Genomic DNA, 25,397 nt, shown 5'->3' on the forward strand with positions numbered 1-25,397 from the left:
AGTTTCATGGGAAACTGAAATTTGCCGAACTTTTCACATCAAACGTTCTTGCCGCATTTTACGCCAAAATTTATATCGTGATTTATTAACGTCTCGGGGAAGGTAAGGTATTTTAAGTATTTTGTTTTAACAAATCGAACAAGTTTGGACATGCGGAAATATTTATTTCGGTTTAAAATACGCGAACTGGGCTGGAAATTAAAATAGAAACAGAACTGATCTGAGCGAACGAAATTCATTAATCATTTCGGTTGGGCCGGTTTTAATCACTGGAATTGGATACTGATATTTTCAAATCCCAAGACTACCTACCAAATATTTTCTACTCGGTTTTATACGTTAATGCGAATACGTTTGTTGCTTATTTTTTTGACATTTATAAAAACTTTCTGCACGAATAACAAACTCCTAATTCTAATTAGATGGAATTTCGTAAAACTTACTTACTCACAGATAATTAATATTAATTGGTTAAAAACCATCTGAGTAGAAAAAATAGTACATTAACCTCAATGTTAATAAATAACTATTGTACCGAATAAGGCATTTTGGATGTCCGAATAATTTTGATGTCCGAAAAATTTTGAAACCAAAAGGTTTAGAGAAAAACTAGTGACACATTCTCGGGTCCGTTTTTTGAGAAAATAATTTTGGTCAAAACCGCTCCAACTACAAAAGTTGACATTTCAGCGAAATCTTAAAAAATTCATATCTTCCTAATTATAAAAGATACACATTTGAAACATAGACATTATAAAAGCACTTTTTTATAGAGAAATTAATAATGTTATTAGCGATTTTTTTTAAATCTTCGTTTAGCTGTAATAACATAAAGATATATTTTTTCAAATAGGAATCATAGTTGACTATGACATTTTCGAAAAGCTTATTTATTTCTAAACTAAAAACAATATAAATATAGTTTGATATTTTTATAATTTTTGATAAAAAATATATTTAAAATATTTGAAAGTAGTTGGCCATGGAAAAATTATTTCACAGGAAAGGTAGAAATTCTGAGATCGGCTGTTAAAGTAAAAAATGTGAAATTATCAAAACAAGCTGTGTTAAAGTTATTTTCAATTGAACAAGTAATACGATTGTCGCAGATTTTAATTACATAAAAAATGTGCAAAAAATTTAAAACGAAAAAATGGAGGCGACGTTGATAATATTATGTATTTTTTCACCGCATATGGGAGTTGATTTTGGAGTTTGGATTCACAATTTTTGTAAAATAAAATGTTATATTAATCGCAAAAATTTGATGTGATAATAATTTATTATGCTGTTTTTGAATTAATTAGTAATAAAAAAATCAGTAAATTATAAATACTTGTTAGGTAATACATTTTTCATAAGTTTATTTGAAAATCCAAACATTTTTCATGGCCTACTATAAAAAAGAAGCAAACTGTTATATTTTTTTAGCTATTTAAAAATATTGTATTACTCAAATAGACATAAATAATCAGAAAAAATTAAACATTTCGAAAATGTCATAGCCAACTAAGATTCCTATTTAAACAAATACAACTTTTTGTTATTACAGCTAAACGAATGATTAAAACACCGCTAATAGCATTATTAAATTCTCTGTAAAAAAGTGCTTAAATAATGTTTTTGTTTCAAATGTATATCTTTTATACGAAGAAAGATATGAATTTTTTAAGATAGTTTATAAATCGAAAACAAAAGACGATAACGAAATGTTGTTTTGACCAAATTTATCTTCTTAATAAACGAACCCGAAAATATGTCACTCTCTTTTCTCTAAGCTTCTCTTACGATTGCTGATTTTTAGAACTTTTGAGTATAGAGTACAGTCACGATCATAAAGAATGTCACCCTTATAAACACAACCGGCTAACAAGGGACTGAACTCAAACAGCAGCAACAAAACTTTTGGGTAATAAAAAACAATAAACATTTATTCGGACGTATCATCTGCTCAGAAGCAAGATTTTGAGTTTTTGCTTTTATAACATCAAAGATATTTGAAATGTGTAAATTAATAAACAAATTAAAAATGTTAGCTTTTTAAGTAAATTAAGTAACGTAATTATTTGTTGCCCATAAAGACGGTCGATTTACTGAAGATGAATTAAACTTCAATTGAAAACGAAACCAATTTAAATTTAGTTGTCATTTATTTTGCATGGACAAATATTAAATTAATCAGAAATTTAAATTCTATTGTAATTAAATGTTGCGAAAACAGATGCCATAAGTTTTATTAAAATTTTCATATAATTTAATAGAAATAATACAAAAGCAATAACACATTTTTATTTTCCAACGTAACATTAATGGTCCGTTTGCAGAATGTTTTAATCGTAATTAAAATTTAATTCGTGATTAACTTGGCGTTTGTCAATGCAAAATAAATACAAACTTTATTTTTGCAATTAAAAAATGTAGGTCAAAAATAAGTAACTATAGCAAAACCGCTCCCCTTATTACGTGATAAGTATAATTTTGCAATAGATAAAAAGAAAAAGCACACATGAAGATAATTTTTTTTACCGCCATTCATTCAATAACCTCCTGTCAAAGCTGAGAAAAAATGTGTACTTCTACCTATTAAAAATTTATATGAGAAGGTTTGACCAATACATTTCTTAAACTCTGTGCATAAATGATAAAGAAAGATAAGATTGTGACGGCCTTCACAATCTATTGGCGTTATTGCTATTGCCTTTATAAAAAAACACATTAGAACCTTAGAACAGTTTTAATAACGTATATTTTTTTATTTATTTAATTTGATATAGTCACTGAACAATGCACTTTAACAAATCATTGTTTTTTTTTAGTTTGAAATTACCGCAAATTATTTTTTTTTATTTAATAATTATATTATGAAAATTATATTTTCTTTCGAAAGATAAAACATCAAATTATTGTTCACCCGCTTTACGCGATCAAATCTTTTTGATTAATTAAGGCGTTTTACAGAAACTTTACCTAAGCGTTTCTCGAAATAGTTGCGGCTCAACTCCTTAAAAATAACACTGTATTATGTGTTGCATAAGTTGTAAATGGACAGGAACTGGAATAGGAAAGAAAAAACGATCGAAATATTAATTTTTTTATTGAAACCTATTTATTGCATTTTGTTAACAATCTTTTATAATCGGTCAAGTTGACGAAAAAAAACAATTATTGAAAAACTCCGCCGAAATTATTTAAATTGAGCGCCCAACATCGGGCGTCACTATGGTAACGAAAATAAACAATTACAAACGAAGAAGAATTTTATTTTAATGAATGTGATTAAAATGATAAAAAAGATTAGATTTTAGATGGTATTTGTGTGACATCCCCCACGGCTGCGATGACTTCGATCTCGACTTTGGCCCCCATTGGCAATTTGCCGACCTGGAAAGTAGACCTCGCTGGGTGATTCTTGGTAAAGAAGTCTTTGTAAACGTCGTTAACAGCCCCGAAATCATCAATGTTATTGAGGAAGATTGTGGTTTTTGCCACCTTTTCGAAGGAAGAACCGGCTTCTTCCAGGATGTGGCCGAGGGATTGCAAGGCTTGGCGGGCCTCAGCCCCCGCGCCCCCATCCACCAGCTTCATGGTGTCTTTATTCAACCCCAAAACCCCCGACACGTACAAGGTTTTATCCAAGAGGACGGCCTGGCTGGAATTTTGTGTTAATTTTTCCCTGACTTTAATAATTTAACTTACTTGTAAGGGGCCACCGGTTTTGGGGCCTTGTTCGTGCTGATTATTTTGCGGATGACAGACATTTTCGGTTCAAAGTCTAGCGAGCGACTGACACGAGACGGCTTATTATCGGTTTGTTTATATTATATTTGAGATAATTAGTCACGTGGAAATGAAACTATTAAATAATAACGAAATAATTTATTCATGTGTAACTTTTCAGTTGCGTAATTTTTTGCTGTTGCAATTGGTGTAAAAACTTCTGGGCCCGCTCGCTTGTCACACGGGCTTTTTTTTGTTGTAAGTCGTTGTAAGACCTTTGGTAGTAAAAAATGCACGCCAGCAAGTGCCAAATGCAAAATTCCGGCCACAAAACTTTTGTAAAACTGATAAAACTGTTTGAAATTTGCCACAAGAGGAAATCACTGAATCGCACTTCCCCTGAAGTGCGCACTATCAGGTCGGGGTCAGGGCTACAACTCGTATACAGGGCCCCCGAGATCAAGTCTTCGTCAATGTCCTCCACGTCCAACGCCTCGTCTTGCACCCCCTTGACTATACTTTGCACCGTATTAAAAATTTCGTCCCTAGAAGTGTACGAAAAAGCCACGTTGAGAAACGCCTTGTTGTTGTCCTTCGTCATTAACTCAGCTTCCGCTACTAGTTTCCGCAACTCGGGGGAAAGCAGCCCCAAGTTGCCAATAATCCGAATGCACACCCCCTCGCTCATAATCTTCTCTTTTTCGTCCAGCAATTGTCGGAACTTTTCCGTCGCTAGTTTCATCAAAGTATCGACTTCCTCGCGACTCCGCTTAAAATTCTCGATACTGAAGGCGTAGACGGTCACTTCCTTGACCCCCAATTCGAGACACCATTGCAGGGTCTCCGCCAGTTTATCGAAACCTTTGATGTGGCCTTCGGCCTTTTCGACTTTGGTTTTGGTGGCGTAGCGCCGGTTGCCGTCCATTATGAAGGCGATGTGCCGCGGAATGGGACCGCATTTTATCACATTCACGCAAAAACGCTGGAAATAAGTCAGGGAGGAGCTCACAATCCACGACATGACAATATAACCTCAAAGGGTGACAGGTGGTCGGAAGTGACTACGGATTGACCTGACCTTCTTAATCAGCGATTCGCAGGGGGTCATTTACGACTTAATATATTACGAAATACTTGTTTTTAACAATTTTTACACTTTCCGTTGATAATTTTAATGATTTTGACGAAATTGTGGCCCATGTTATGTAACTCTAGCCACCGGTCACGTGATAACAAACTGCCAAAATTCCGATTATTTATTAGAAAAAATAGACTAATAATTATTACACAATAGCGCGTGACACAAGAAAATTGATGTTTCTGTATGTTTTGATTTTTTGTGTGATTATTGTAGTATTATTGTAAATCACGTCTAGAAGTCATCAACAGAAAACACTGACAAAAGAGTCTATCTCCAGAAACATTCACAGGCAGAATCTGTCAAATCTAGAGACATCATAAACAAAAATATTAAAAACAGAACAGTATTGATCCAAAAAAAAATTATTATTTATTTATTTATAATTATATTTTATATTTATATTCATATTTACAATTATATTTATAAAATAAATTAAAAAATTTAAAATAAAAATGGAAATTGTGAATAAAAATTAAAAAGTGACTTGTAAATATAAAAAATTTGGTCTGATGCCATTTTTATCACAATAGCATAATATCTAAAACAAATAAAATACTGATTAATAATTTTTTTATTTTCTTCTTACAATTTCAAAACAAGCTATCGAAATCATTACTAAAATCAACAAATGTCATTATTAGTAACACATATTATTAATATTTTCATTATAATTTTGACGAATGGTACTTGCTATAATGGGGTCTTTTTTTTCTATAAGTTATTTCCTATATATTTTTGATAGAATCATGTAACCATAGTTTAATCGCTATATTTTTTAAAAAGGATCATAAAAAAACATTCTAAAATGTAATCGGTCTTATTAGTCTACAATAAAATAGCTAAAAATGAAATAAATAAACATTTTATAGTTTGTTTTACATTTGAGTTTTCAGGATTTACTGTTATATTTTGTCATTATAGTACAAACTGTAGTACAAAATAGTACAATATGTTTTTCAATTATTCTCATCTAGTCGTCTGTGAATTTTCCATGTATTATCAGAAATGTCGTTTTGTAGAATTAATTAATGACAAGCATTTAAACACCATTTATTCTCCATTTAATAAGTTTCCAATTCGGAAATAAGCTCCGACAGTAAAATGTTTTCTTGCACAGTGTAACAATTTATTAGCTGTTTCAAAACTATAAAAACGGCAACGTCGCATTTTCTCTCAAAATTAACTAATATAAACTTATTTATGCACTCTAAAAGAATAATAGCTAATGTAATTTATACTTCCAATAAAAGAATTATCATTAATAAGTTAATAACTATTTTACAATTTTATCAATCTTATTTAAAAAAATAATTGACACATTCTGTCTTGATAATTTTCTCTCAATGTGCGTTTCTAATGATTACGTTTCTGTGCATTTATTGTTATGTTGATCCGCGTTAATAATAATTTACGGTTCTCTCATTTTACTTTTTATACTGACCGGTTCTTTTTTGCGCGTTTCTGTGTATGACTTGTACGGTGAGTGAACTTTTCTAATAACGATAAACGGTGGCGTAACTCTAGCCACTTTCTGTTTCAAATCAAATGTTTGTGTTTGACATTTGAACTACTCGTAGAGTCCGCGAAATGACAGATCGTCCACGGTGGTAGGAGTGCGCAGAGACGAAAACTCGTCTCGGACGAGTCCAATCTTTAAATTAGGGGTGTTGGCAGAAAACAGTGGCGTGGCGTGTACTTACATGTGTAGGGAATTCGTCTTAAAATTTAACATTTCAATATTACCAGTTATAGTAAAGATACCAGTAGAAACATTTTTTGCAATAAACGCGTTTTTACTCGTTACTCATTGTGTATTTTTATTTATTCGACCTCTCTGCTTTGTATTTCTAGGAAATCAACGTGTATTAGCATTAGATATGATTTTTACTATTTCATCTTGCAATTATTGAATAGAGGAAATTTTAACTACTACAAATTATGAATCTCAAACCCTTCTTGATCATAGAATAGTTTTTTGCTACGCCACTGCTCAATCTCCCCACTCGATGAAGTACGCATTGGCTCCGCCTATCGTGGTCGTTTACAGAGTTTCCGAGCTCTAATTAATTTATTGTTACCCCCTGAAGTCGATAAAAACAAATAATTTAAATGTCTAAAATTACCCCAGTGTTACGTTGCCGCCCTGAAACAAAACCCTGTCGGCCGTTTTTCGGAAAAAAATGACGTTTATGTTAAAAATTGTGTAGCGTTAGAATTTGGTCAAAAACCCATCTCATGAGACAATATGAATACTACAACTTTGCGGGGCGTATTCCCCGAGCCAAGTAAGTCTAGCGTCCTTCAACAGCCCCCTTTATTTCAATTTCCAGAACCTGTTCATAGGCGAAACTTCGTGCGTGAGAACATCAAGCAGTTGAAGGAAATCCAGGGATTTATCAAAGAATCCAAAATTGCCTCGCAATCGCAAGAAATCAAACCCAATAAATTCAAACACGTGGCCCCCAGAGTCTACTCGAACATAACGTCGCGAAAACGACTGTCCAAAGACCAGTTGGCCGCAAGGCCCCACTCTTTCAACGAAGTGACAAGGCCCCCAAGGGCCCTCTTCTTCGGGAAAAAATTGAGCCCGGAGAAGACCACAACACGGGGCGTGCAGACCGAACGGCCTGAAGATGTGCCCAAAATGTACGAAACAGGTCCACTGAAATACCCAAGTCCGGCGGTCGCGAAGGTGAAATTATCGCATCGGGGGCGCGAGCAAGGCGACGCCCCCTTGGCCAAAAGCATGCAAAAACTAGACTTAGAAGACAAGCAGAATTACATCAAGCAAAATATTAAAAACATTAAAGTGAGTAAACAAAAGCGGGAGGAGTCTCCGGACCCGACGAAAGCGCCCCCCGAGTATCAAAAGGGCGTAGTCCCGAGATACCTCAAAGAGACGAAAAAATTGGCCAAGGACGAAAAGTCCGGTGTGTTTGAAGAAAATATTTCCGGTCTGGTTTTATTGCCTGATGATGAGAGGAGAGAGTACTTAAGGGTGGCTCGTGAAAGTGGGTATTTCCCCCAAATTGTGTTTGTTTTATCGTTTTTTTTTTGCAGATTATGCCGCCTTGATTAAGGAATTGAACTCAATGCCTGTCAGTAATGACACCCTCAAGAAGCGAAAACGCAAAATGGAAATAGAGGACGAGTTGAAACGAATCGACGAAGTGATTAAAATTTTCCAAAAACCCAAAGTGTTTGTTAAAGCTGATGCGTGATTGTTTATTTTATTATGTGTACAAAATTCTCTTTAATAAATTCAGTTTGGTTTAGTCTAAATTTGGGCTCGTCAAGTTTGTACCACTGTTCGATGTCGAAGTGGGGGAAGAACAGGCCGATTTCCTTCTTTACCGACTCGGGTGAGTCTGAAATTATTTATTATCGGTGATTTGTTAAAATAAAAATAATCGAACCTGAGCCATGTGTCGCGTTTCTGGTGTCCGAGAGCCCGAATTGGCCCCGAATCGAGTCGGGGGCCTCGAATTGTGTCTTGAATACTTTAGTGGGGCCCATGAGTTGGCGCCACGTTTTGATCGCATCTTCCCGGGCTAGAATATAAAAATCGGACGGGCCACTAGGGGAACCCCCTTAGTTCTGATTTTAGCCAACTGGGCCTTTACCTGGTCATGAACGTAACTAAGCGTTTGTAGAAGAATTTGGTTTTGTGTTCGTGGTAAAACGATTCGGCTTCGTGAAGCTGAATTGTGTGTCTTTTTGATTTGACCACTTTGAAGTTCGAGGTTAGGATTATATTTCGTATTTTTTCAACAGCAAGGGGCTGTTTTATGACGTGAGGTTTCAAAATTGCAAACGTGAGTTCGAGACGGTTCATTGTATCACAACTGTGATACAAAACGCGCGACTTTTGAGGTTATGTAATACCACTAAGGTCACAGGTTTTTACTGATAAAATGATAATGAACCTAATTTTTACACAAAAAAACGTAATTTCGTTTGTTTTACCATTTATAATTCATTTATTTCATTCAAGTGAGTTCAACAAATTTGGGAAACCCCCATAAACGAATCAGGAAAATCACACTAAAAACATAGCCAACATGATGAAAAAAATAACTAGAAAATTCCAAAAATAGAGCTGTCGTCGAAAAAAATTGAGGAAAATAAAAAAAATCACATTTGTTCAATTTAGTCACGTGATCAGTTATTCACACATTTAATTGCGAATTAAATTAATGACGCTTCCGTAAACCTTGTATGTTTTTTAATGAAACGCAAATTGCAAAATTTTAAGATTTTTTATTCCAAAATAAAGCTAATTTTTCGAGAAATTGTTTGCATTATTATTTTCCACAGTCATCAATACCATAACCAACAATAAAAACAAAGGACGGGTTTATATAAGCTTCATTAATTTAATTCACAATTAAATGCGTGATTAACTGGTCACGTGATATCAAATTGCGCCAATTTCATTGGTCTATTCGGTTGTTAACTTTTAAAAATAAATTAAAATTTGATGAAGCTTTTTATAAACCGGCCCTAAAAGTTTTATCCTGTACTTGAAATAAAGGTAATTCAAAGTGTACCTGAAATGCACCTTCAAACCAATGTATCTTTGAGGGGAAGCCCCGAATCTTTATTTTGTTTCTAAACAACTCGAAATTCGCCAATTTTGTTTGAGACACCCTCTATATGAAATACTACATTAGTTTGCACAGCATAAGTTGCTAAGTAGTTGCTGCAAAGTAAGTTATGCATCTCAGTATTCATTTGTTATTGTGTTGCTTTAATAACAACTAACACAAAGTAAGCTTTTTTTGCTCACATCAGTCACACAGATTGTTTTTAAATAAAACCATACAAATTTATTTTAAAAAATTACATGGAAAACGATTAACAGATAGGATTATACTTTATAGTTTTATAAAGTTTCTCTTCATTTTGTTATGTCACCGTTTTGTAGTTTTTTCATTTTGTTATTATATTTTGAATATTTTCTATGATTCTTATTAATTTTACAAAATTTAATAATATTAAATCTAGCTGGCGCCTCGATTTTCAAATATTTTAAAGCTCCGCCTACTATCGCCTGGCAGAACTGATTGAAGTCACGGATACTTGACTACTTTGACACCCCAGCATTTTGCAACAGGTTACCCACTTTTTCATCTCGAATGCAATTTTTTTCGGGTTGTGTGTAAATAAAACCAACAGGAGAAAAATTTTAGATGTTTTAATCTAAACTAAACGTTTAAATGGAATTTTTGTCTTTGTGATGGTTTTTCACGTGTGTCTTTAACAAATATCTTTTGAAAGTCTTATACTCGCAGTCATCGCACTTAAACCACTTAATATCACCCGTTTCGTGTTTCCTTAAGACGTGATCCTTCAAACTCGCCTTAAGTTTAGCCTTATACTCGCATTCCCCGCACTTGTACCACTCGATATCTTTATCATCGGTATGTCTTTGAATCACGTGCAACTTCAAGTGTATTTTCTGCTTGGCCTTGTACCCGCAATGTTCACACAGGAGCTGCTTCTGGTCTTCAACCGGCGCATGTTGCTCGCGTTTGTGTCTCCGGAAGTGCTCCTTGTACCGGGTTTTATGGGGGCACTCGTCGCACCTGTACCAGGTGACGACCTCCTTGGACGAATGTCTTTCCGACACGTGTGTCTCAAGGCCCTGTTGCGTCTTAAACCTCGACCTGCAAAACTTGCACCGAACCACTTCTTTTTTGACCGTGGGGGTGTGTTTATGTATAATGTGACGGTTCAAGTCGCCCTTGAATTTCGCCACGTAGAGACACATGGCGCACTGGTGCCACGTGATGGCCTCCGGGGGCGTATGCCTCCGCAAAACGTGCGTTTTGAGGTAATTTCTGTCTTTCGTTTTGAACTCGCATAAATGGCACGGGATTAACGAGGGGACCCCGGGGGGCTGGCGCGCGGGCCGCTGGACGTGGTGCAGCGTCCGGGGGATTCCCTCGGAGCAGTAGAGTTTTATCGTCGTCTCTCCCGACTTATCGACCAGTTTCATTAACATCAACACTGAGTTTTTATCGGTGACTTTACACCGACTTGAGTAAATGTGGTTCAAGAGAATCAGTCGGGAGTAAGTTTTGAAGTTGCAACTTTCACAAACGTAGCACACTGTCTCATTTTTTTGTCGATATATGGGGATTTGTGTCAAGGAATGTGTCTTCAGTTGGGCCAAAAAGGGGGTTAAGGTACGACACGAGAGGCATTTGTACGGTTCGAGGAGGCCGTCGATGCACTTGTACGGTTCCAAAACTCTACGTCTCTTGGAATTTGAGCTGAAAAAGGTGGATGTTGTGAAAGGGTGGCTTCGAGAACTGCGGAATCTTTCGGAGCCAAGGGGGTGCAAATCGATGTCCCCCATCTCACAGTTCATTAAGAACGTACACAATTCGGGTTAAAACCGCATTTTTTAATGTTTTATTTCAAGACATTGGTTAGGTTATGGAGCGTAGTTCGTATGCACTGACAGTCGGTGAAGGTGCACTAAAAATTGGGGTGGGACTGTGGAAATTACAGTCGACCAGACAACTGCTGCGCTTGCAGCTGGCACCATTTCTCAATCATTTAAATTAAAACTTAAGTATACATTCAATTTCTGCATTTTTATATGTCACTAATCTATCACTATAATATATCAAATAAAAAAAAGACATAATCTGTCAATATAAATTGCACAGCAAGAGTTGATCTAAAGACTTTTTGAATGCTTTGTTAAAATTTAAATCGTTGTTAAAAGTTAACAACACGAATGGGCCAGTCCAATTGTTTGAATGTGGTCACGTGACCAGTTAATCACGCATTTAATTGTAGATTAAATTAATGACGCTTCTATAAACCGGTACTAAAAGTGTTTTTACATTATTTTATTTATAAATTCGTTTGATGAATCATTAAAAACGTTTGTTTGATACGCTTTTATATTACCAATAAAAAAAATTAAATTGATGTTTGGGCGAGACCATGACCCCCGTTCCCCCCACCTGGAACCGCCCTTGGTGGACAAACACCCCTCGGGAAAGACTACCGCTAATTATTACAAATAATAAATTAATTAAATCAGTTAGCTCACGCCAAATGATCACAGCCTTCAAAAGGATTTCAAACGCTTGCAAATTATTTTTCCATAAAATTTAACTTCGACTATAAACTACTCTCACCGAAGGTCACACGAGTAGTTCTGTTGCACACCATAACCTTAAAAAACATGTGTTTGTAAATTTGTAATGCGGAAAAAATGGTACAAACTACGGATTTTTACAATACGTGCCTCTCAGATTTTAAGGAGATAACGCACAAACCTACAAATTTCCTCCAGTGAGTTATTTTATCAATTTGTGTAACAGTTGTGTAAATTTTTTGCAGGATTAGTGACCCTCTTTGTGAGAAAATCAAAACTAGCTTAAAAAAATGTTACGATTACGCGAAAGCGGAGGAAATCACCAGAACGGACGCTTTGCCACAATTAAATGTAAAAAATTTCGACTTGGAGCAAATTTGGCAACAAATCGAGTTACAAAACGAGAATTTAACCACCAAAAGTGTGACTTGTGTTAGCAGACTAATCGCTGGTAAAAGCCGACTTTTATTTAAAAATCTAGACAAGAGTGGAATTAGCGATGACGGAAGTGAAGTTGAAGAAAACGATGATGGAAGTGAAGTTGAGGAAAATTCGGAGCATTCTGACACCAGTGGTGATGAATCAAACGATTTAAACGACGTGGAGAGCTCTGATGATGAAGTCGAGACGACCGAAACGAGCAAACCCGTAAAACGGTCAATCGTCGACGATGATTTCTTCAAACTGGACGAAATGGAGCGTTTTCTTCGCGAAGAGGAGAAGAAAGAGGAAGGTGTTGATTCCGGCAACGATTCTGAATCTGAGGCAAGTGTTGATTTATTTGAGGCTGATTCCGATGACTCGGAAGATCACGCAAAGACGGCGAAATACAAAGACTTCTTCGTCCAAAATGAAGAAAAGCCGTCGACTTTCGAATTGCGCCAAAAGCGTCTGGCTAAGAAAATCGAAGAAATTGAAGAGGAAGCAATTCAGGACAAGACTTGGCAATTAAAGGGTGAAATAACGGCCGAGAAACGGCCCCAAAATTCGCTCCTTGAGGAGGTCGTGGAGTTTGATATGACGACAAGGCCGCCCCCTGTAATGACCGAACAAACCACAATGCAGTTGGAGGATATCATAAAAAGAAGAATCAAAGACAAAGTGTTTGATAGTGTGGAACGTAAGGCAAAGCCGGTGGAAAATTTGTTAGACTATAAGAAAAAAATCGTCTTGGACCAGGAAAAAAGCAAAGAGTCTTTGGCACAAATCTACGAGAAGGAGTTTCTTCAAGCGCAAGAACCCGAAGATAGGGAGAAAGAAGAACCAGAGCTCCACAAGGAAATTAACTCTTTGATGAGGAAATTGTTCACGAAATTGGACGCTTTGAGCAATTTCCACTTTACGCCAAAGCCTGCAGTTCCCGATTTGAAAATTATCAGTAATTTACCGGCGATTAGTGTGGAAGAAGTGGTGCCAACTGCGGTAAGTGATGCCACATTGTTGGCACCTGAAGAAATACAAAAGAAACCAAAAGGTGATCTCGTCGGAGTGAAAGAAAGGACAACGACTGATAAAAAAAGGGAACGGAGAAAAAAGAAATTGAAGCAAAAAATTCACGCCAAAAATAAGAAGGAACCAGTCAAGAAAGCAAAAAATGTTAATTTGGTGGGTTTTGATTGGGTTAAGGGCTTTTATTTTATTTCCTTGGTTGCAGATGGAGGACAAGGGAAAGAGGATAAAGTCGTCCAAGGAGTTTTTCAATCAGTTGCAAGAACAAGTCCAGGTTTCGCAAATTAAGAGAAAAGCGGCCCCTACTACCAATAAAAAGAGCGCGAAAAAATTAAAATTGTAAATGAATAAATCCTTACTGTAAATTGCGTGTTTTTCTCATTTACCTACAAATAACATAACTAACAATTTCAAGTGATAAGCGTTGATAAGCTTATCGTTGAATTTTGATGTGGTGAACATAACCTCAATTTTTCTCTTTAAAACCGTTGATAAAATGTGCTAACGCGGGTTTCGCCATGCATATGTCGTTTTGGTGGGACTACAAACTTACCGACTACCTCTTCCGGGGGCTGTCGTCACACTCAATCGCGGGCCTTGTCGGTATGTGTCTCAGCGTGGCCTCCATGTCTTTCGCTTTCGAGTTTCTCCGTTACCTGCAAGCCAAACAACGCCAGAAAGAACTGATCCTCAGGTCGGAGCAACTGAAAACGATTTGCCCCACTGAGACCTCGACACTGCTTGATGGGACTCAAGCGCCCCCCGGGGTCACAATCACGCCAATGCACAGGTTGTACTATTACAAATGTGAATAAAAACAAGACGTTTGTTTTAGAACGTTTTTATTCGTCTCGGAGATTGGGCTCTGGTTCTCTTTACAAAACTTAGGTTATATTTTGATGTTGTCTGTTATGTTGTACAATGGATGGTTGTTTATCTCAGCTGTGGTGGGCGGAGGCTTGGGTTATTTCGTGTTCGGCCAAATGTTTATGAAAATTAATCTGCAAAATTGCCAGATAATTAGAGATACCTGGTGTATGCAAAAATGCGGAGAGCCAGGTGAGTCATGAAAGGTTCAAACTTAATTTGAGCTCCAACCCGTTTCAGACCCCGATCCCGAAACCCAGTCCACTGATTCCTGAGTAAAACCAATTTTGTGGTTGGACAATTGTCATTTTTATTTTTTTTTAGAAAATCTTCCAGGGAGTAAGGATGGGGAGTCCACCCCGGCTTTGGAAGCCGTCCCCGGGACTTCCACAACCGTTTTAAATTGTCACGAAGTGGCAGCTAGCGTGCACGCAGAGTGCCACCCCCAAAATTAAACTGTGATTGAAGTAATTTTTGTAAAAGTTGAAGAAAACGTATTATATTATTTTATTAAGTTTATTATTTTTAAAATATCCATTAAAATTCCCTGGTATACCAATCCATAACGTGAAATACACTAGATTCCCCAATGTTAAATACTGGCAAAATGTAGTGAATTTCAATGTTTTAGGTTGGTACGCCCTGAAAATTTTCAGGCGGGTAACCGCTAGATTCAAAATAATCTTAAATTTAACCACAGTCCCTTTTTATCCCTTGAACGAATCCTTTTCCTTCCTGATTGTCCTCATGGTTTCTATCGAATTATTGCACTTGGCGTGTTTTTGCACCGAAGGGAGCCCCACTCTCATAAAGGGGTTCGTTTGCTTCTCATTTGCAATAGTTGACGGGACCTGAAACAGCCCTAATGACCCGAAACCGTCCAAGCTTAAATCTCGTAATTATTACGGTTGGTTCGTGGCGCCCCCTTTTAGCCCCAGCCCACTCGATCCTTTCCAAAATATCGGGATTATCAGGCTCGACATGCTTTGCAAATTTCAAATTTTGTTCGGTATATTCGTGCCCACAAAACACCTACAACCACAATATTAAGACAGTCAGGGGTTATTAAGGGGGCACCTGAGTATTATCGGGCAAATTCCCCAAAATATCAATAAGGGCTGTATGCATTTGCTCAGCTGTCCCTTCGAAAAAGCGACCGCATCCTGCAACAAAAAGCGTGTCGCCTGTGAAGACAGCTGGGGGCTCCCCCGCCGCGTTCACGTAGTAGCAAATGTGCCCCGAGGTGTGACACGGAGTCGAGAGACACTCCACGTTGATGTCCCCAATCGAGAACTTATCCCCGTGTTTGACCCGATTTGTCAAAGCCCCGATTCGGTCGTCGCCCCCGAAAACCTGAAGGGCGTTTTTTGATTTTTTGACGAGTTGCTCGTTGCCCCCGGCGTGGTCCCAGTGGTGGTGAGTTGTGAGGACTTTGGTGAGGTTCACTCCCTCTTTCTCGACGGCTTCGAGGACCGTGTCGGGGGCCACGGGGTCTACGATTGCCGCTTGTTTGGTTTTCTCATCCACGATCTAGAAATGGGGGCTAGTACGGACGTGTGATGGGGCTAAGTGACTCACAAGGTACATGTAGTTGTCGGACAGTGCGGGGAGGATTACCACTTTCATTGTGTCGAGGAGGACGCTTGAGGGGCTGCTGTGGGTGTTGGAGAAGCCGTTGGTGCGGAACGCTGACACTGAGACGAGAAAAATAGTGACAAGCCTTTAGACATAACCTCACATTTAATTTTTGCTGCTTTTAAACATCTCAGGCCAATTTATATTAAGTAAAATAAGACTAAATAAACGTTTATTGTTGGTCTCGACTGATAAATTGGTCGTTAAATCGCCTTTTAACTTTTTTTAATTGAAAAAACATGAGATAACCTCACTTCTGACTACAACAAATTTTTTCCGAATTATTTTACAAAAAATAAAGGTACATAAACGTATGGGGACATATGTGTCCAATCAACATTTTTTGTTATGTGTGACGTATGTCCTACCTCTAAAATATGCAGCTGTGAGGCCTTGCAAAACTCTGTTTGGTAAATAATTACTTGCAAGTTTAAACATTTCAGAAAGTTCAAATCATTCTCATTAATATACGACAATTACCACTTGAATTAACAATCTGATAACGAGTTGTTCTAATTGGTATTTGTTTTTAAAAAATTGTTTACACAACCTTGAAATTCTTATGATATGATTGTTTGTCCTTGAACTGTTTCAATCATTCATATCGAACAAAAGGAATATTGTTTGTTACAAAGAATAAATTTTTATTTAAATAATACATTATTTACTTCTTCATGTTGTATTCCGACATCTCTGCTGCATATTTCTCCTTGGACCTCTCGTACATGTCCACGTAAACCTGGAACTCATTTAATAACAACCATAAACACCCAAATCCTCTCAAAAACCTTCTTATCATTCCCTGATAAGGACTTCCATTTAATCGCCAATTGTCTAGTTAATTCCTGTTTGGTTAGCTCAGCTTCGCCTGGCTTTAACTCAGCATTTAACTGTTCCATCAAAATCTGTCTCTGTTCTTGGCAGAACTGGAAAAAGGGGTTTGATGGTCTCTTGGGGGCTTTTGGGTCTTTTTCGCTTCTTGTACTTTTCCGTTTCGTTGGTTTCTTCGCTGGTTTGGGCTTCTCCACCTCTTCACACTTTTCTTCCTTCAGTTTGTCTTTCAGCATAAGAAACGCAACTGACTTTGAGTCTTCTTCTTCCTTGATGAGGTCTAGGTTAGGTATCACAGTCCAGTCTTCGCCATAATTGTTCAAGAGGCGTTTTCGGAAAAAATTCACCTCTTTCTGACGTCGACTCACGATTTTGTTCACTTCTTGGATCCTGAAACGGAATTTTAAGGCCACATATCGATTTTGAAAGGGAAGCCTAACCTAAAAACTAGAATTTCGTTGGATTTTTGTAACTGGGCACATTCTTCCAATAAAAGTTTGTATTTTTTGTAATAGATATCATTTTCGTAGCTTTCGGTATAAACTGCGTCGTTTTCAGACTCATCTGACATCATTTTTCGAGACAGAACCAAAGTTTTGTAGGTTAAGTTTACATACAACTGTCACTTTCAGAAAATAAAATGACTTAAATTACGAAACTTTTTTATTTATTTTACAAGAAAACGCTAAATTAATCATCAGAAAACTTCATTTTTTTATTAGGGGGCTCCTCGGGTGTCCCACTGTCTTTATAATTTATTCCGTGTTTAATGAATCGCCCTGCGGCCCCACAGTCTATTCGAGGTCTCAAGACTTGTCTCTCATGGGCCTAAAACACTCAAATCAACACATTTTACACAAAAAATCCAAATTTACCTCTTTGGCTTTCACCATGTATTGTTTGACTCGATTTAACTGATTTTTGATTTCACTTTTAGTGGGGTCTTCACCTTTAGTCTTTAAGTATAGCCAAAATAAAGTGTTCAGTGTATAAGCCATGAATAAATCATAATCGACTTTTTCCTTAGTCGTCAGTTTGTCGTAAATATCGGGACTTGAGGATATTTCTATAATTTTTTCGATTTTTTCAACACTTGAATGAAAATTGGAAAGTTTGGTTTGGATTGCTTTATCCTCAGATAAATCGCCAAAATCCATCTCTGATTAAATTATTTATTAGTCGAAGATTATTTAAAAATTTAGAGGTTAAAAAAACTAACCTCAAAAAAGACAAATGCGTCAAAATTATGGACGAAATCCAATAGGCGCGAAAAAATGTATTTTTCTTTAGTTTAAAATTATTAGTTTCTCTAAAATGTTTACCCCGCCCACGTACTGTTTTGCCCCGCCTTCTTCAAAAGTGACTCCGCCTATTTGACAACTCTTACAAAAATTAGGAAATTTTGAAAAAGAAATATAGAAAAATCGTGGTAATTGCAATGGAATTCACAGAGTGATAAAAATAGCGTCAAAATTGAGTCAATTTATTTGCGTCACAGCAGTGTGACTAGATTTAAAAGTATTTTGATTAAATTAGTTTTTCATTAAATGCTCGATTTGTGTTGACTGATCCTCAAAACTGGATGAATGAATTGAGAGCTTGGTTAAAAATAAATTTCCGTTTATAAAATTATCGAAATGAGGTTTACGTTCGAAAAATGTTAAATAAAATCGAAATTTTTCCGAGATTGAAACATCTTGACGACACATGTGGAATTACAATAGTTGGAAGATTTTATTCCCTCCAGTAGGTTATTGTGTGCTTTAGTAGCTTGTTGCATTTTGATTTTTTTAAGGTTGGTTGCAATTTTTTTAAATTTTGTCATTTCCTCAATTCAAGTCGTACCATGTCGTTCAAAAATAGCTCTCTATTTAAAATCGATAAACATCTGACCGTGAAACGGCAATCCCCTCTCTGTCTCACTCATTGTGTCAAACAAAGACACCCAATCGCATCTCGTGAGAGAGACAAAGCTATTGTACCCACCACCTTATTAAGCTCGGAATGCTTGCGCACCCGGCCTAAGCCTACTTAACGCGCTCGCGGCTCAAACCTAACCTCATTCTCTTCCATATAGTAAACAAGAGAGTATAATATACAAGGCACACTGCGATACACCACCGACCCTGACTATTGATAGCGAATCGCATAACTGACGGGTTATTGGGACGACAGTGTTGCCAACCATACACACACTGACTCACACTCTGGGCTATTTTAAAAATAAAATGCAATTTACGTGCCTCCAAATTACAAATTTCTGACACGAGTTTTATTTAATAAACATCTGGTTTATTAAATTAGGGACATCACTCATCTAAGCAGGGGTTTCACCGAAATCTAACCGCTTTTCTTTTCTTCTTGGAGCGAGGCCATCATGCGAATACTTGGCCCGGTCTCTAGCACAAAAGCGTGAACACTTTGCAGGTTTTTATTGTCTTATAAATTTTTTACAAGGCGATTCTATTTTTTCAATTTTGAAAACTTAAATTTAAACCGGGTTTAATGCCAGTTAACTAACGTTCGACTAGCACCAGTCCGGAACGGATGTTTAAAATAATATTTGTTACCTGAGCTAAAAGTAACGACAAGGAGATCAAACGGTAAACAATTACGGGTTAAGTGACTCAAATGAGGCTAGGTTAAGATTTTTTGAGTTTACATATACAGGGTGGTCCATCTCAGTCTTTTGTAGCTCGGTTATTATTTATGTTGGAGTGTCGATATTTTGTAGATATTGTTATGTATACTCTCGGACACATTTCAAGAAAATATTTTTGATTATACAGCGTGTCCCAAAAAAGTATGACGCCATAATAACATATTTTTTAATGTCATGCTATTATTTTTTGTGCTCGTTAGAATGCCTTTCTAACTTTGTGTTCCTAATTTTTTTTAATCGGTTTACAGATTGCTGTTAAAAAAATAAAAACCAAAAAAAAGGTTTTACACCTTTAGTTTTAAAAATTAATAAATAATAGAAACGACTTTTATTTATTAAATTTGTCTTTAAAATACCTGACAAAACGAGTTTTTATCAAATTACTCGGAATCTGTAAAGATTTACGTTAGGGTTGTAATACGACAATACAAGTCGAATGGTTTAAAAATAAATATGGGTTGAAATAAGCAAAATAAAAAACTCTAAAGTTAAAAAAGTTTGAAAATATATTGCAAACACCCTGTATTACTTCAGACCAATTAAGCTTAATTAAAAAGTCTGCTACACTTTATTCAACATGTACCTAGTAATAATGTCATCAAAAAACATTGCTTTTTTTTTTGGTTTTTATTTTAGTAGTTTCTGAACCAATTTGAAAACATTTTTAGGGACATGTAACAAGCTAAAAAGGTATCATATAATAAGCATAATAAGCTTACTATTAAAAAAATTTAACATCATACTTCTTAGGATACTCTGTATAATCAAAAATATTTTCCTAATATACGTACTAGAGTATAAATAAAGTCTACAAAGTATCAAAAGTCCAACTTTACTAATAACTGAGCTAGAAGAGGAAAGATGAGCTGAACCACCTTGTATAAATTCTAGCTATTAATTTTTTGAATAGCATAAATAATTTATAACAATTAATTTTGGAAGAAAATGCGCCGTTGGCGTTTTTATAGTTTTGAAACAGCTAACACGAAGCTAAAAAACTACTATTCTAATCATCAGAAAAAGATAATAGCATTCCATTAAAAAATTTATGATTGCGACGTCAAACTTTTTGGAACATCCTGTATAATCAAAAATATTTTCCTGTAATATGTCCAAAAGTTTCATGCAAAACATGAAAACTCCAACTTAATAATTTAATAATAATAATAATATAATGTATATTATATATATTATATAGGATATAATATATAATATATAATATATAATATATAATATATAATATATAATATATAATATATAATATATAATATATAATATATAATATATAATATATAATATATAATATATAATATATAATATATAATATATAATATAATAATATAATAATAATATTAACTTAGTTATTCTTGAATCCGCTCTATATCCGATGACAATTGATCATAAAATTGTGACATTTGCATTTGACAATCATTGATGCCAACTTAGTTTCAAAGTCATAGGCCATTTTGACCACAAATTTAATTGAACGATTTAATTGAAAAATTGAAAAGTCTGTCATAACTCTTGCCAAGATATTTCTTTGCCATCATTCATAGTCAAATTCAGCCGGAAGTCGTGCGAAAACCAGCGTCTGGGTAAATTATGGGTAACAGGACAGCCCATTTAATATTTAAAAAATAATTTTTTCTTCAATATTGAATTATAAAATGATATTTCAACACCGCGGTAGGCGTCCTACAATAACCAATTTATGGTCTTTTACGTAATTTAGCTTTGATGCCAGAACCAAGCTGAAATGCTGCGTTTAGATCTCGCATTACACTTTTATTTTTTTCTGCATTTGAAAATGATTGGCAAATGGCCAAGAAAATTTCACTTCTTGTCGTTAATTTGATTTAATTCACTGCGTACGAAGTGTGCAAGTGCGTCGTTAAATTTTCCGAATTTTCAGGCGAAAAATTGACTGGTGATTAATTCGAATATTTTACAATTTGTTTGTGATGAAATTAATAATCCGTCCAGATCAGTAAATATTTACGGATTTTTGTTTATGATGAATGCTTCGTAAGCGTCGTTATTTTTGGCTGATATCGGTGATGTGACAACGTTGCAATTCTTTCGGCGTGCTGCAGCAGGAAAAGCTCGCCAAAAAGCAAAATTTACAGATTTACGTGTCGGATTAGACATCGCGATCACTCATAACACACTCATCATGTTAAATTGGCCACGGATTGATTACTATTAAGTGGCTATTTTTGGTAAAAAATGTTTTTCTCATTGAGTGAGGGAATGTTGGAGAGTTACTATTTCGAGGTGTTTATCCCGAATGAGTTTACGCGTTTTTCAAGTTTATGGAGTCGGGAAATTGTGTTTGAAACGATAAAGTTTGAAGAGGGAAAATAATTACTCCAGTTAGTTTTTTTACAAAGGAACTAGAGAGATTTGGCATGCGAAATGCCTTGGAATGATCTCGAAAAAATGTGCCTATTGATGATTTAAACAATTGCGAATTTAGATCGTTTAAATAACTTCGAGGTGTTTTGTCGGCGTCGGGTCATTTAAAAATTGCGTGTCACGTTTTATATTGACTCGAAAAAAAATCGTTTTGGAGCGTGTTCAAATGTTAGATTTTTTCTTATTGAGTAATAGGAAAAGAAAACATTTTCTGGTAGACACAATCTAACATTAGAGCCAGTAAATGGGTTTTTGTATTTGATTTTAAAATAAAATACTATTCAAAATCTTGATTTTTCTCATAATTTATTGTGACAAATATTTTTTTCAATAAGTGGATAAATGAAATATAAGCAAAAAAATAAGTTAGGTAATACGAGCTACTGTTTTCTGGAAACTTTTACCAGTTTCCACAAAGTGATCAAAATTGCAGCGAAAATAGAGCATCACAGATTCGTACAATGCTTATTCTGAACCACCATGTCCTACCTACAATCATCCGCTCACGCTTAAAATAACCCAGAAGTATATTTTAGATGAGCAAATTAACTTCTTAAGCGTTTTCTCTCGTTTTGGAAGCTTGACATAAAAATACTTAGCATGAGAAACACAAAAATAAGATTATTTAAACATTTTTAAGATATGGTTGCACAATTAAGTAAAAATATAATGTTAAAAACGATTTGTGACCCAATTCCACTTTCTCTGACCAGAACAGAGTTGTTTAAAAGAAACACAAATTTTAGAAAAAAAACTAGTTTTTTTTTATAATACTTATCATTTATCCAGTCATTGAAGATTGCTTAGAAAATTATTTGGCAACTAGATTTTGGAAAAGTTTGGTGTTTTATCTATTTCTTCAATTTTTCGCTTCTAATGTGCTTTCTATGCTTTTAAAAAAGTTACCAGCAGTTCTGTGTTTTAGTTTATATTTTTTTCAATTAAGTCGGGTCACAAAAACAAAAAGAATAAAAAAAATGCTGTATTAATTAATTAATTAAATTAAGGTATTAATGGAAGCACGTTAAATATTGCCATTATTACGAATCATCTTATCCTTTTTTAAATTCTTCCATTTTTTTACTTACAAGAAACGTAAAGTGCATAAAATTGCAAACATTATCGGCCATTGCATCGACGGCAAAATTCTAGCTTTGTGTGTAGGTACCGCCCCATTGGTCCCAGGAATGCGTTATTTGACCAATAAAAATGTAGAAATTACTTCCTCTTTGTTTATTTTCCGCACAAAAAATTACAAAGTATTTGTTATTGGATACTGATGGGCTAATGCACTCCCGACAATAGAACAGACCAATCAGAAAACACTTTAAAAGTTAGCAAAAAATTGGTGTTTTATTATCCGCTGAAATTTGCTTAAAACCAAATGGAATTTCGCTGTTTTAACACACTAATAGTCTAAAAACAAAAATTGGAAATTCAAAATGTGATTAAGTTGTAGAATTAAGTTTCTACAGTACCTAGTAGAGTAGCGTAATAAACTAAAGACTTCCTAAGGACTCGTACCATATTAATTACTTTATTTTTTTGCTAAATCATCTGACCGGCAATTGGGAAAACGTTGGTTCGAAGCCGAGTCGTGTCCCTATTTTTCTGTAAAATGACAAAAAAAAATTTGCAGAATTTAATCACTTAATACCACTCTTATCAGTGACAACTCCTTTTTTATTTACTTACGTGTACCTTTACCAAACAAATTATTTTTGCTCTTTTCTTAATTTATTTTTATTTAATTTAATATTAAATTTTTCCAAAATCAAGTCTTAAGACGTAAGACCATCCAATTGGTCCAAATTGATGTAACTTTGTCTTTTATATAAGTTCTATATTTAAAATAAATAAATTAATTAAGATAAAGTCGCTGATTTTTTTTTATTAATTCTAATGATATTTTAAAACAAATAATGTTGATGTGCTGTTTTGTACAAAAATTATGTAAAAAAATTGTCATTGGACTCAAAAAAAATATTGAAAATTAAGCTTTTTTTAAATTTCTTTCATTTCTTTATTTTTTTCTTTATTCTTTGTTGGTGTTTAACAAAGTATTCTACGTTTTATAATTATAATAATCCTGATAATACAGAGTGAGTTTCAAAAGTAACGTATAAAATTCATATTTATATTATTGTAATTTTTCAAAAAAGCAAAGAAAGAATTGCTCTTTATAATATAAAAGCAAAATCAAAAAGACAATACTGCTAATTATCAATAAGTTTTTTAACTTTTTTACTATATATTTTTTTAAATATTTTTTAAATTTATTTCTTCGTATTTATTATACTTGTCAGAAAGACTACTACTAAGTGAACAAAAATGTTGGTAGAAATTAAAAAAAAATTAATATAACGTCATTACACAAAAAATCAATGACATTATCACAAAAGTTACAATGGTGTCAAAATGTAGCATTTTTAGACATTATTATTATTATTTTTATTAACTTTGACTTATTTTTCGGTCAAAGTTCAGACAGCAAAGAGCTAACGATAGATTAACACAACATTTCCACGGCTAACATAAAATGTTACATTTTTCAAAATTTTAATAATAGTTCGATAATTTTTTAAAGTTTCGATTAAAATAAGGTATGAATGTGTTACATCACAGAACGTAGAAAAGAATATTCGTTTAAAAAATTAGCTTTGTATCTCCAAACCAAATAGAGATAGAAATTTGAATTAAAAAAAAAATATTGCTTCATTTGATGAAGACTTTATACTTAACTGTATGTATATTTTTTAGCAACCTCGTCGTATTTTACTTATTATTTAAAAAACGTAATAAAGTATACAGAGTGAGCTTTAAAAGTATTATTTTCAATCATATTATTACAAGGTAAGTTTGCAAAAGGTATTTTTTACCTCATATCTTTCTCTACCTCCAAAACTAATAGTCAAACAGAAACACGTGCGGAGACGATTGACGTTAAATACTTAATATTTTTTTTATGAACGAAATTTTTTTATTTTCGTACAATCCCTTAGCTATTATAAAAAAGTAATTAATAAAAAATAATTATTAATATAAATAAATAAAATAAAAATATTAGAAAAGTATTAATCAATCGAAATTTTATTTCTAGCACTTCTAGCTTAAACCAAAAAAAATACTTTAAGGCTAGTTGATAGAAAGCTTCGTTAAAATTTAATTGTTAAGAACGTGAATGGACCAATTAAATTTGTCCAAATTGGTCACGTGATCAGTTAATCACACTTTAATTGTAGATTAACTTAATGACGGACCCTATGTTTCAAAATTACGTTTATCTGAGTTAATTATTTTTTATATAAGCTACATTTTTCCACAAGAAATGTTTTTAAGTAGCCTTTCTCTAGAATGACAAGAATTTTTTTGCAACGATTAAAAATTGATCAATAATTATTTCATTTTAATTATAAAAATTTGTAGAAAAAATCTGAAAAAATTTACGTGATTAGAAAAAAAAATCAAGTAGGTATTTAACAACAAAAGATGAATTTTGCGTGTTTGTCAGATTTTGATATACTACTTCCATTAAAAATATACTTTTATCAGACTCATTC

The 25,397-nt window shown here is 34.4% G+C and overlaps 9 protein-coding genes across 13 annotated transcripts; 3 read left to right on the forward strand and 6 right to left on the reverse strand.

The window, feature by feature from the left end:
- Positions 1-3,078: 3,078 nt before the first annotated feature.
- Positions 3,079-3,854, reverse strand: UK114. Its single transcript, XM_967671.4, has 2 exons — positions 3,697-3,854; positions 3,079-3,649 (listed from the first exon to the last, which is right to left on the reverse strand). The coding sequence occupies exons 1-2, from the start codon at positions 3,756-3,758 to the stop codon at positions 3,295-3,297; spliced, it is 417 nt and encodes a 138-aa protein (XP_972764.1). The 5' UTR covers positions 3,759-3,854; the 3' UTR covers positions 3,079-3,294.
- Positions 3,855-3,861: 7 nt separating this feature from the next.
- Positions 3,862-4,989, reverse strand: Dhdds (Dehydrodolichyl diphosphate synthase subunit). Its single transcript, XM_967629.5, has one exon. The coding sequence runs from the start codon at positions 4,736-4,738 to the stop codon at positions 3,881-3,883; it is 858 nt and encodes a 285-aa protein (XP_972722.1). The 5' UTR covers positions 4,739-4,989; the 3' UTR covers positions 3,862-3,880.
- Positions 4,990-6,424: 1,435 nt separating this feature from the next.
- Positions 6,425-8,140, forward strand: LOC661432 (enkurin domain-containing protein 1). 2 transcript variants are annotated; one of them, XM_008198281.3, is made up of 3 exons: positions 6,425-7,143; positions 7,202-7,869; positions 7,919-8,140. In XM_008198281.3, the coding sequence occupies exons 1-3, from the start codon at positions 7,094-7,096 to the stop codon at positions 8,077-8,079; spliced, it is 879 nt and encodes a 292-aa protein (XP_008196503.1). In that variant the 5' UTR covers positions 6,425-7,093; the 3' UTR covers positions 8,080-8,140. The 2 variants fall into 2 exon arrangements, with proteins under 2 accessions (XP_008196503.1, XP_972682.1); XM_967589.4 differs by having other exon boundaries at positions 6,427-7,143; positions 7,189-7,869.
- Positions 8,057-8,908, reverse strand: LOC661386 (nucleoside diphosphate kinase 6). The gene is made up of 4 exons (XM_064357676.1): positions 8,825-8,908; positions 8,482-8,764; positions 8,275-8,435; positions 8,057-8,226 (listed from the first exon to the last, which is right to left on the reverse strand). The coding sequence occupies exons 2-4, from the start codon at positions 8,691-8,693 to the stop codon at positions 8,084-8,086; spliced, it is 516 nt and encodes a 171-aa protein (XP_064213746.1). The 5' UTR covers positions 8,694-8,764; positions 8,825-8,908; the 3' UTR covers positions 8,057-8,083.
- Positions 8,909-10,073: 1,165 nt separating this feature from the next.
- Positions 10,074-11,222, reverse strand: LOC103313891 (zinc finger protein 142). Its single transcript, XM_008198346.1, has one exon. The coding sequence runs from the start codon at positions 11,220-11,222 to the stop codon at positions 10,074-10,076; it is 1,149 nt and encodes a 382-aa protein (XP_008196568.1).
- Positions 11,223-12,016: 794 nt separating this feature from the next.
- LOC661277 (uncharacterized protein) lies at positions 12,017-13,792 on the forward strand. The gene is made up of 3 exons (XM_967449.4): positions 12,017-12,175; positions 12,224-13,583; positions 13,633-13,792. Exons 1-3 carry the CDS (start codon positions 12,096-12,098, stop codon positions 13,768-13,770), a joined length of 1,578 nt encoding a protein of 525 aa, XP_972542.1. The 5' UTR covers positions 12,017-12,095; the 3' UTR covers positions 13,771-13,792.
- Positions 13,793-13,945: 153 nt separating this feature from the next.
- LOC100141850 (protein SLC31A2) lies at positions 13,946-14,808 on the forward strand. Of its 2 annotated transcripts, XM_015982306.2 has the most exons (4): positions 13,946-14,217; positions 14,263-14,486; positions 14,535-14,569; positions 14,619-14,808. In XM_015982306.2, the coding sequence occupies exons 1-3, from the start codon at positions 13,946-13,948 to the stop codon at positions 14,567-14,569; spliced, it is 531 nt and encodes a 176-aa protein (XP_015837792.1). In that variant the 3' UTR covers positions 14,619-14,808. The 2 variants fall into 2 exon arrangements, with proteins under 2 accessions (XP_015837792.1, XP_001812325.1); XM_001812273.4 differs by lacking the exon at positions 14,535-14,569.
- On the reverse strand, positions 14,792-16,472 carry tzn (tenzing norgay). 2 transcript variants are annotated; one of them, XM_967345.4, is made up of 5 exons: positions 16,298-16,472; positions 15,873-15,988; positions 15,372-15,824; positions 15,201-15,326; positions 14,792-15,145 (listed from the first exon to the last, which is right to left on the reverse strand). In XM_967345.4, exons 1-5 carry the CDS (start codon positions 16,365-16,367, stop codon positions 15,002-15,004), a joined length of 909 nt encoding a protein of 302 aa, XP_972438.1. In that variant the 5' UTR covers positions 16,368-16,472; the 3' UTR covers positions 14,792-15,001. The 2 variants fall into 2 exon arrangements, with proteins under 2 accessions (XP_972438.1, XP_015837791.1); XM_015982305.2 differs by lacking the exon at positions 16,298-16,472 and adding an exon at positions 16,033-16,200.
- A 77-nt stretch (positions 16,473-16,549) lies between these two features.
- On the reverse strand, positions 16,550-18,953 carry LOC103313877 (uncharacterized). 2 transcript variants are annotated; one of them, XM_064357675.1, is made up of 3 exons: positions 18,819-18,953; positions 16,718-17,150; positions 16,550-16,668 (listed from the first exon to the last, which is right to left on the reverse strand). In XM_064357675.1, the coding sequence occupies exons 1-3, from the start codon at positions 18,908-18,910 to the stop codon at positions 16,594-16,596; spliced, it is 600 nt and encodes a 199-aa protein (XP_064213745.1). In that variant the 5' UTR covers positions 18,911-18,953; the 3' UTR covers positions 16,550-16,593. The 2 variants fall into 2 exon arrangements, with proteins under 2 accessions (XP_064213745.1, XP_008196504.1); XM_008198282.3 differs by lacking the exon at positions 18,819-18,953 and adding an exon at positions 17,201-17,397.
- Between the last annotated feature and the right edge of the window lie 6,444 nt (positions 18,954-25,397).

This window comes from Tribolium castaneum, chromosome 6, assembly GCF_031307605.1.
Source record: "Tribolium castaneum strain GA2 chromosome 6, icTriCast1.1, whole genome shotgun sequence".
Classification (NCBI taxonomy): domain Eukaryota; kingdom Metazoa; phylum Arthropoda; class Insecta; order Coleoptera; family Tenebrionidae; genus Tribolium; species Tribolium castaneum.